At 37.6% G+C, this 10,324-nt stretch overlaps 1 protein-coding gene across 1 annotated transcript; it reads right to left on the reverse strand.

Moving 5' to 3' along the window:
* Positions 1 to 1,634: 1,634 nt before the first annotated feature.
* LOC146141482 (uncharacterized) lies at positions 1,635 to 8,737 on the reverse strand. Its single transcript, XM_083389998.1, has 9 exons — positions 8,645 to 8,737; positions 8,479 to 8,560; positions 5,647 to 5,820; positions 4,752 to 4,937; positions 4,391 to 4,570; positions 3,721 to 3,903; positions 3,060 to 3,236; positions 2,679 to 2,885; positions 1,635 to 2,287 (listed from the first exon to the last, which is right to left on the reverse strand). The coding sequence occupies exons 2-9, from the start codon at positions 8,531 to 8,533 to the stop codon at positions 2,205 to 2,207; spliced, it is 1,245 nt and encodes a 414-aa protein (XP_083246124.1). The 5' UTR covers positions 8,534 to 8,560; positions 8,645 to 8,737; the 3' UTR covers positions 1,635 to 2,204.
* Positions 8,738 to 10,324: the final 1,587 nt, after the last annotated feature.

A 10,324-nucleotide genomic window follows, 5' to 3' on the forward strand; every position in this document is an offset into this window, starting at 1 on the left:
AAGATCACCTGTGGGTGACAAGTGGGGTTAGGGGGTTGTTGGGGCAGAAACCCCAGGAAAGTTGAACGGCCAAGATAACCTGTGGGTGACAAGTGGGGTTAGGGGGTTGTTGGGGCAGAAACCCCAGGAAAGTAGAACGGCCAAGATCACCTGTGGGTGACAAGTGGGGTTAGGGGGTTGTTGGGGCAGAAACCCCAGGAAAGTAGAACGGCCAAGATCACCTGTGGGTGACAAGTGGGGTTAGGGGGTTGTTGGGGCAGAAACCCCAGGAAAATAGAACGGCCAAGATCACTTGTGGGTGACCACTACGAAAAAAGCGTATGCAAGGGTCGCCATCGAACTTATACAAAGACTAAAAAAACGAATATCTATTGCTGACAAAGCGATTTCTCTCCAACATATATACTCGCGCTTTTTGTTGCAAAAGGGGTGCGAGTTTCGGTAAATTGCGTACAAAGGTCGCGACTCCAAAAAAGTTTAAGAACCGCTAATCTGGATATGTGCACATTTTTCATTTTGTTCAACTTTAAAACAGAGGACTCTTGGTGTTCCGCTGCTTAATCCCGAACACCCAAACAAACCGTGGTTGGGTGTTCGCTTGCGTTTGTTCGTAGGCTGAAGCTTCGCATTAAAATAAACAAAAATGCATCTGGGGTTTCTGCTAAAGTTGTAACAATGCGTGGTTTAATATTGGCTAGCATCAGGTGTTAATTCAGAGGTGACATGACAACTCCCAAAAACTATATTTTTCGCATCTTTTTTAATTGTTTTCGCGTTTGGCGAAAACTTCTTTACATTGTTAAGATGCGAACACGTGCGACGTGCGTCGTTGACACTCCTGCCAGGCGCCAGCTGCGAAACCGCTTAGTGTGCAATCGTTAAAACAAGACCGATGTGTGATTAATTTTGAATGTGTGACTAATTTTGGTAGACTAATTTTTCGACCATCAGCGGCGTAGTTACCTAAGTTCCATGTACGGGACTGCGCTAATTTACAAGCACGTCTCTCGCCACCTGCAATACTAAACGAAGATCGTATTTTGCCGGGTGTTATTATGCCGCGATTATTCTGCGCCGAAAACACGGATCTTACAATGTGCTTTATAGTGAACAATATTGCGGTAAGCACGACAGTCACAGTTAGATCACCTTTTGCGAAAAACTTGAGAAAAATTTCATTGCATCTAAGATTAGGGCATACAGCGAACATAAAGGAACATTAGCTGAGCCTAACTCGACGTTTTTAGCGACAAACAAAGAAGACTTGTCAATTGTCGAATACAAACTGCTAATCAGCCAACCTGAACAAATAAGGAAAAAGAAAAAATCCTGCGCGTACGGTCGACCTTTCTGAACACGAGAGACGTAAAACGGCGTTTTGCGTTTGGGTTTGGTTTCGCATTACCTTAAGACGCGTGACCTAATTACATTAAAAACATTGCCGCTTAGGACGGTGAGTAAAACCCTGATGAAAACGAACAAAAAGCGATAAAATAACCTAATATGAAAGGAGTCCAACAACATCATTTTTTTTAAAGAATTAAGTGTTTTACGACGTGGCGTTTTAACTTAACGTGGTGATACCCATCAAAGTGTCCATACAAAATTCTGCAAACCAAATCTGTCTCGCTGAACAAATTTTAAAAATGTTGACTATGGTTAATTTGGCAACGCATTAGATGTAGATCCCGTGGCTTAACATATAACCTGGTAATGCTTGGGACCAATTCAAAACGAATGAGAAACTCCGGCATTAATTTTCTTTCCTGAATTGCGACAGGCAGTTGGAGAACTGCATTTTTCCGATATGTCTCCAACATGTTTTATGTAAACAAAACAAAATCGTTTCAAATGCATTATTTCGATTTTCAAACAAGCACACTGTAATGGATATAGGTAAAGCACACAATAATTAACAAGGGTAAAGGTTTAGACTGATTTTATCAGAAATGGTTTTGGCTAGATGATAAATGGCCGCAATAAAACACACAGCCTGAGAACAATAAGTGCAACACTATAGATATATAAGAAAATCAACGAAAAGTAGCATTTATGCGTAAATTCGACTTTTCTTTCAAATACTTTTTATTTTGCAATGATCAGTTTTTGATTCACAAAGAAGAATTCAGCTAACGCCGTTTATAAAAAAAACATATTTAACTTTTAAAATAAAAATCTACGTTTCTACAACACACAATGTCAGTCTAAAGAGCCTTGATGAAAGCGAACGCGGAGAGAAGCATCGCCATCAGTGCAGTGTGCAGGTGGAACAAGCTAGCGCTGTCACCTGGAAATAAGTTGATAGAAATTGGTTGGAAAATGTCACATCACACAAAGTTCTCAGCGAATGCAAATAACATGCCCTTCAAAAATATGGCTGGTAAGGCGCGATTTGTTAACATAAAAAAGCGTTACCAGAATAACCTCCACTTTTACCCACAATCTCCCCACTGTATTTATAAATTTACATCACAATTTCCCTGTTTGTGAGAGCCCTTGTGACGGTTGTTCAGCAACATACATAGGGGAAACTAAACGTTTTCTCGTTAAAATTATTAACCCTGATAAGGTCAGCTGGTATCTGCTGCCAAAAGGTCTGGTTGTACTTTTTCTATCTATTGATATGTTGCCTGGTGGAATTAATTCTATTTTAGCTAGAATTCTATATTTCAAGTTACCTGTGGTGGAAACGGTTGTGGTTGCAGTGCAAGTGGGGGTGGTCGCATTATAGTTATTGGCCAGAGTTCCGTCGCATTTGAGGTCTCCAGTAGTGGACGAGAGTGTGTAGCCGCTGTTGCAAGTCACAGTGACCTCTCCGTTATAAGCGACAGTGCAGGTTGGAGCCACTGCGCCGTTGGTCACAGTCAATGCCGAGCAGGTAATTGCTGGATAAACAAAGAAACAAACAATACAAAAGTTAAAAAGGTAAACGTAAGTCTAAAATAATTCTAGTTTTCCTACAATTTTACCTAACAAACCATTGGCAACGTAATACGATGTTTAAAGGGAAATCCATACATAACTTTTAGCGAAAATTAATTTGACACTAAATGGTTTACCAGTGCATGTCACTGCGGTCGGGTTCCAGGTGTTTGTGGCCGAGCAAATTGACGAGTTGGTAGATCCCGCCTTATACCCGCTGTTGCATGTGATTGCCACTGTGCCGGTGTAGCCAGTAGTGGGCATAGTTGGGAAAGTTCCTTGGGTGAGGGTCGGTGAAGCGTTACACGTGGCGGCTGTATTATATAGATGACTTTATAGAAAGGAAAAAACTTAACTTAAGGAAACTATGTACAGACACGATTAACCTCTATAAATTTCGTTCATTTCGCCCTCAGTATGAAGTTGCAAAAGGAGGAAAATTTAAGCCAACAACCCCGAGGATGGAACATTTGTTTTCAACAAATGCTTGTTTCTGTTTAAGACAGTAGAGGTTCTTGCTTTGATTTCCATCCTTATAGTATAGTTACTGATATTATTTCGTTTTTATACAAACTAATGAACTTGAACTTTTGACTAACCAGTCGTTACAGTAAACAGTCTCACAAAAATCTTACTCTAAAAATGCAGTATGGTCTTCATACAGTTTACTTTTTTAGCTTGGTTTATTCAATTTATCCAACAAATAAGTTTCTCTAATTATTTATTTCTGCATATTTTGCATATTTAAATTAGCGGAACCGTTCTAATCACTTTTGAACAGTTACTTTTCCCACCAACCGGTGCAAGTGAGTGAGGTCGGGTTCCAGGTGTTAGTTGTATCGCACGATGCAGAGGTTGCTGCCCCAGATGCAGAAATGTACCCGGCGTTGCAGGTGATTGACACAGAGCCACTGTAACCACCACTGGGCATAGTTGGGAAGGTTCCTTGGATGAGGGTGGGCGCAGCGTTGCATGTGGCGGCTGTAATATATGGATGAATTTGTAGAAACGAAACTTAAGGAAACTATATAAGAACAGACAAGATTTATCTTTATAAAGTTCGTTTCATTTAACCCTCAGTATTAAGTTGCAAAAGGGCGGAAAGTCACGCTAAATCTCCCTGAGGATTAAACATCACTTGTTCTCAACAAATGCTTATTTCGGTGCAAATTTAAGGCAGTAGAGCTTCTTGTTTTGATTTTTGTCCTTAAATTTTAGTTACTGATACTATGGCGATTTTATACAAACTGATGAACAAGAACTTTTCACTAACCAGTCGTTACAGTAAACAGTATCTTTCTTACTTGCAAACATGCTGAATAGTCTTAAAACAGTTTGCTTTTTCAGCATAGTTTATTCAATTTATCTAACAAATAAGTTACTCTAATCGTTTATTTATGTTTAATTTGTGTAGTTTAATTAGCGGAACCGTTCAAATCACTTTTCAACAGTTACTTTTCATACAAACCGGTGCATGTGAGTGAGGTCGGGGTCCAGGTGTTGGTTGCACTGCATGATGCAGAGGTTGCTGCCCCAGATGCAGAAGTGTACCCGGCGTTGCAGGTGATTGACACTGAGCCACTGTAACCACCACTGGGAATAGTTGGAAAAGCGCCTTGGGTGAGGGTCGGTGCAGCGTTGCATGCGGCTGTTTGAAACATTTGACATTTTTTGCAAATGAAAAAAACAACAACTCAATTTTGCTTGTTTTGCTTTACCTAATCCAGTAGTTTCCTTTTTATTATCATTGGATTTCGCTGGATTGTTGTACGAATCAGAGTATTAATGTTAAATTGTCGTATGTTTTAAGACAATCTAAGATTTCCTACCAACACAAGTAAGTGATGCTGGATTCCAGGTGTCTGTATCGGTACAAAGCGAAGATGAAGCTGCACCAGAAGCCAGAGTATACCCAGTGTCGCATATGATTGGCACTGTACCGGTGTAGCCGTCTTCAGGGACAGCTGGAAAAGTTCCATAGGTGAGGGTCGCCGGTTCAGCGGCGCAAGTGGCGACTGTTTGAAATAGAAAATAGATTGAACACACATATGCTAATCAAAGTTACTTAATAATTTGCCAGAGTTTGTAAACTCCCCTTCTGCCAGCGGTGATCTTTCTACTGACTAAATATATTACACTTAACAAAAAACAAAAACAATAATATTTAACGGTCAAGATCGTGTTACAAATGTACGAAACTTTTATAAAAATGAACGATGTACATAAATGCGCGTGTTTCCAAAATTAAAATTCTTTCAAAGTCGAACTTACACACGCATTCTGTGGACTCACTACCATTTTGCAAGTTACGTTTTTTAATATAAAGGAATATAGAATTTAATCCGATTAGAAAGTCTTAACGCTTGTTCCATCTAATAGAAAAAAAAATAACAGACCAAACCTCAGCATTTTTTCTACGGTTCTTAATATATGTTTTACCGCCTTAAAAGATAGTGGCCACGTGCAAAACGTAAAACTATACATTTGTAATTGACGGACTAATGCAAATCCAGCAAACTCTGCTTTGAGTTTCTCTTGCAGTTTAACGTAGGACGAACTCGCATATAAACCTTGGGTCTGATTCAATGCAGTAAAAGTTTTACGGTTGCGCGTGTTTACGACTAAATTTACAAACGTTTACAAACTCACTTGGCGTAAATAAACTAATGCTAAAAAACGTCGAAGAACAGTTGGTATTCAAGTCAACAATTATGAACATTTTACCATCGCATGTCAGTGTTGCGACAAAGGTGGTGCCGCTTGAAGCACATACAGTCGATGCAGCTGACGCAGCGTAACCCGCGTCGCAAACGAGGTTGAGTGTAGCACCGTTATTAATATTTGTACCAGCGGCCGGTGAGGTAGTCCCGTTTGCGATGGTGGGAGAAATGCACTGAGCTGTAAATAGGTAAAGTCATTACTGAACGATTGTAAAGAATATAATTGTACCATACTGAAATACAGGGAATTAAAATGGTTGATGTACCTAATGTTTTAGCCTATTTCGATTAAATCATTTAAGTCCAAAAGCATGGTGCGTCCCATCGCATCATCGAAAATGTTAAACAATTTTTTGAAGGCATTTTTCGCTTTGCGTTAATCGATTGGATATGTTGTTTTATCTCCTCGATTGCTAGCAAGTTTTTATTTCATAGGCCCTCTAATTTTATTATCTATAAAAGTGTGCTCTATAAGATTACTCAAAAGATAAATAAATAAAAAAACTATAGGCCTTTCATATGGAAAATTATGAAAACACACAGTATGTTAGTTAGAGCTGGATGGAAACGCACAATAAGACCCACAAAGCAACAAAATTTAAATCAGAATAATCTATACAACCTAAATAAAGCAGGGATTCCCAAACTGTGTGCCGCAGGACTTTCGTCCGCAAAATACAACACAATAAAAGGATAAAAGGGCAATGATGCTCCCCTACCCCGGGAGGTGTCTAATTTGCACCACAAAAGCCCCGAAGGTCATGCCCCCCCCCCCAAAAAAAATGTATCAAAATTTTACTCTTAATAATTTGTTTTTTAGCATTTATTGGCAGTACAGAACATTCGATCACAGATATACTAAACCTTTAATTGTCATTCACTGTTACGTCACAAACGATTTAGTTAATATAACGTTTGGTATACAATAATGTAGTTTTACTACTTTTAGACAGTTTTTGCTCTAGGACTGTGTTTTGAGTATTGCGTTAACACTCAGTCAGTTGCTGCTCAAAACGGTTTGCTAGCATTGTTACTTGTGTTCGTTACGGCATTTAAAACAATGACAAAAGCTAAATAAAAAAGTTAAAACTTTTTGCCCCCCCCAAAAAAAATGCTCGGCTAGCTACGCCACTGCGCGGCACACTACCGTGCCTCCAAATATTTTCATGTGTGCCGCGAAACTTTCATTTTGGAAATTAAGTTATTTGTGTTACCAATAGGCATACACCCAAGTATTTTAGACTTAAATACGCACTATTCATTACAAATTAATATATTGGGATATTACAAATAGTTTGTCATATGTTAAGGGCGATTGTAAAATTACTCTACTGTTGTTCTTTTAACAGTGTGCCGCAAACTATTTAACAATTTAGAATTTTTTAGTGTGACGCGAGCTAAAAAAGTTTGGGAACCACTGTAATAAAGTAAAATGTGCAGTAATAACCAGGACAGAATAAGATCTAGAATCGTCTGAATGCGAACTAAATCTGTCGAAATAAGTCCTAATTTAACAAAATAAGACAGCAATGAACAACAAACGTCCCAAAACTGTAGAGCAGGAAATAGGGCGGTTGCGGCACACCTTTTTGCCATCGGCCGTTTTGGTGTCGACGTTTGGGCGCTGTAATTTAAGAGGCGCCATTGGGGCGCCGCTGTTTTGGCACCAGATTGTTTGCCGCAATTTGTGAGTAGGCGCGGGTATAGAATTAGAATTTGACTTAGGGTTGAAATTACAAAGGGGAGTTAAGGGTGAACTTAGGGGTGGGGTTTTTTGGGAAGTAAAAGGGCTGTAAAGGCCTTATTCTTTCCATTTAGGTCTCATTTCGACGAATTTAAGTTTAATTTCGATTTAAACGTTGTTACGACTATTAGGTATTAGTCCTATTTAGGTGTTCTATGCCGAAAGTCTAGTCCTTTTTGGTGTTTTACCTAACTGTAATTTATGACGTAGTTGATGTTGTTCTGATTTAGGTCCAATTATGGCGGGAGTCCCGCTAAATATGTTGGCTATTTGTCTTGCTTCGTTAGCAAAGAGACTACATCATCCTTAGAGTTTATTTTGAAAGGGCTACAAATGCAGTCATATTGTCCAATGTCTAGTGTTTATTGATAGAAATCGCGACTTAAGTTTCTTTCCAGCAGTGTTTTTTTTTTTATTAAAAAATAAAAATCTAAATGAAACTTTCTTTGGCGAATTCTTATTTTTTAAGAAAAGCGTTAATTTTATCTGTGAATGAAAAAACTTTTTTATTTTTATTCTGCATTTGACAACTTTAAACTATGAAGTGTTCGAATATATATTTAAATATTTCAATTTTGAATTCCAAAATTTACCTTTAAAATGTTCCTAAGGTTACATCATACCGTATTAATAAGACCAACGGCAGGATTAAATCCAAAACATTTTTGGTATAAGACCTAAGTGGCTTAAATGCCTTAAATAATATCCAGATCCGCAGGAAATGAATGTGGAACGATTACTGCCGCCGCCGTGACATCGTGTCGACGTGTAGGCTCCATGTTTTAAATGGCGGCGTTTGGGGACTCTTTTTTTATTTTTTTTTTATTTGTTTATTTTGTGTTGAAGCTAAGTGGGCTTTGTGATTAAAAGTCTTATTTTGGCTGTTTAGTTCTTATTCCGACATTTAGCTAGTAGTCCTGTTTTGAACTGAGTTTTATTCCAACCTGGACGTTATTCGTATTTTAATCTTATGGCTAGAATCCACTTTCAGTCGCTAATTTTAAAAATAATACAGAATTTGTTTAATATTTTTTATTTCCCTGCGGCGCACCTTTAAAATCGCTTCTGTAAAGTATTATTAACAAGACTCACCTTGAACGCGGTACGCGAATGCGAGCAGACAAAATGCCAACAACTGGAAGTTCATTCTTCTGCTTGAAAAATGGCGTTAGCTCTGTAGTTGTTAAGAACAATGTTTAAATTATAATATCCAATAAAAAAAAATGTAATAATTAAAATGCATTTCCAACGAGCTTACCTTTTCGAAATCAAACAGATGTTTCTGGCTGAAGGTTCTTCAAAAGTGAAGTTACAGCACTGGAGAATCCATTTATAAGATTGGGGAACAAAAAAAAACGTTCGATTTCAACGGAAACGACTTTGCTTAAAGCGAGACACGGTGAAGTTTTATAAGCAGAAGACTGAATGTACGTCGTGATTGGGATATCAAATTGCGAGCTGCGCTGTTCAATTTGGTTTGATGATGTTTCAACATTTCTTCAAGCTAGTATATTGTTCCTCAATCAACGGCGACTATATACACTATATACATTGCCAGCCTTTGTATTTAAAACACAAAAAACGAACTTCTGCAGTAACTTCCCTTCTCAAGTGACGCCAGGCAGACTTGGAATTGTGCTTTTTCGATAAGTCTTCTTTAGTTTTCAGAAAACAAAACAAAATTGTTTGAAATGCATTGCGAGTAAACAAGTATATAAGATGGAATGAAAATCAAAACACACAATAATTGATAAAGGGTAAATGTTTGGATTTTAAGACTGCCTTTTCAGAAATATTTATTTTGGTATTTGTTGAATGGCCGCAATAAAAAGCAACAGTCTATAATAAAAAGTGCAAAACTATGGATATTTAAGCAAATCAATGAATAGTAGCATTTATATATGTATTTCTTTTATAAAAATTAAGTTCTCAAATTGAGAAGAAATATAGAGAGGACACACAATAAGACCGACAAAACTACAATTTTTAAAGGTTTCAAATAATATTAATATTTTAACGCTATTTGTTTTTTTTATCGTTTTTAATTGTTTTAAATCTCTCTTAAAAATAAGGCCAGTTATACTATAACTTAGAAATAAAATAAAAATTTAGGTATATATAGTAAAAGTTGATAAAAATTATAGTTTAAGGGGCATGCAGAGAAACTGTTTTTGAAAATCAAGCTATTTTTTAAAGCTTTACAAGCATCACAAACAGTAAATCCAGCAATATGTCCACTATTTAGTCTCTTTTAAATGGTTGCAAAACGGAATGCGTATAAAAGTTTAGAAGGATACTGAATGCAGTATAGACGCCGCAGCAAAACTGGAAGGTTGGTCGGCTATAGTAGAAAACATAAATATTTGTAAATGGCCGTTTATGTCTAATTCTAAATAAGATAATCAAGTGGCATTATGGTGTCCTTATGTAGTGGGGAAAACCTGAGCCACTTTTTCTCTTACAACCGTAACTTTTGCGTTTGTAGACCGTTATGGCCAATACTAATTGGACAAATGATGCCCAACAGCTTTAGGTTTAATGGGTTGAAGTTTTAAATGGTTACATTGAAACCCTTTCAACTAAGAACTTGAACAGTCTGGGTCAGTGATTCTCAACCGCGGCTCTCAGAGCCGCATGCGGCTCTCAACTGTACATTTTGCGGCTCTCTAACCGAGTGAAAAATTAGTTAGAAGTGGCAGAATTGCAACAAAATAAGTATGAGAAATCAAGAATTAATGAATTGTATCAGCAAGGATCCCGAGTACGAAGTACTAATGTTACCGGGTACTTCCATCCGGCTCTTTAAAATAATTTTGTGGTTTATTACGTCACAATATATTTAGTCCTGATCGACAAGCTATGGCAAACAGTGTTAATTAGTTAGCCTAGGCTAGCGTAATGTATATTTGATGTTTTCTTGTTGCTTTCTTAATAGTTT

The sequence above is a fragment of the Ascidiella aspersa genome, chromosome 5, assembly GCF_963924565.1.
Source record: "Ascidiella aspersa chromosome 5, kaAscAspe10.2, whole genome shotgun sequence".
NCBI classification, from domain to species: domain Eukaryota; kingdom Metazoa; phylum Chordata; class Ascidiacea; order Phlebobranchia; family Ascidiidae; genus Ascidiella; species Ascidiella aspersa.

What these genes read in the sequence shown, in the direction of transcription:
- LOC146141482 (XM_083389998.1), bottom strand. Translation starts at nt 8,533, where the DNA reads ATGAACTTCCAGTTGTTGGCATTTTGTCTGCTCGCATTCGCGTACCGC. An exon ending in CGCAACACTGACATGCGATG is followed by an intron (nt 4,938 to 5,646) that starts GTAAAATGTTCA and finishes TATTTCAAACAG; the next exon opens with TCGCCACTTGCGCCGCTGAA. An exon ending in GACCTCACTCACTTGCACCG is followed by an intron (nt 3,237 to 3,720) that starts GTTGGTGGGAAA and finishes TATATAATACAG; the next exon opens with CCGCCACGTGTAACGCTTCA.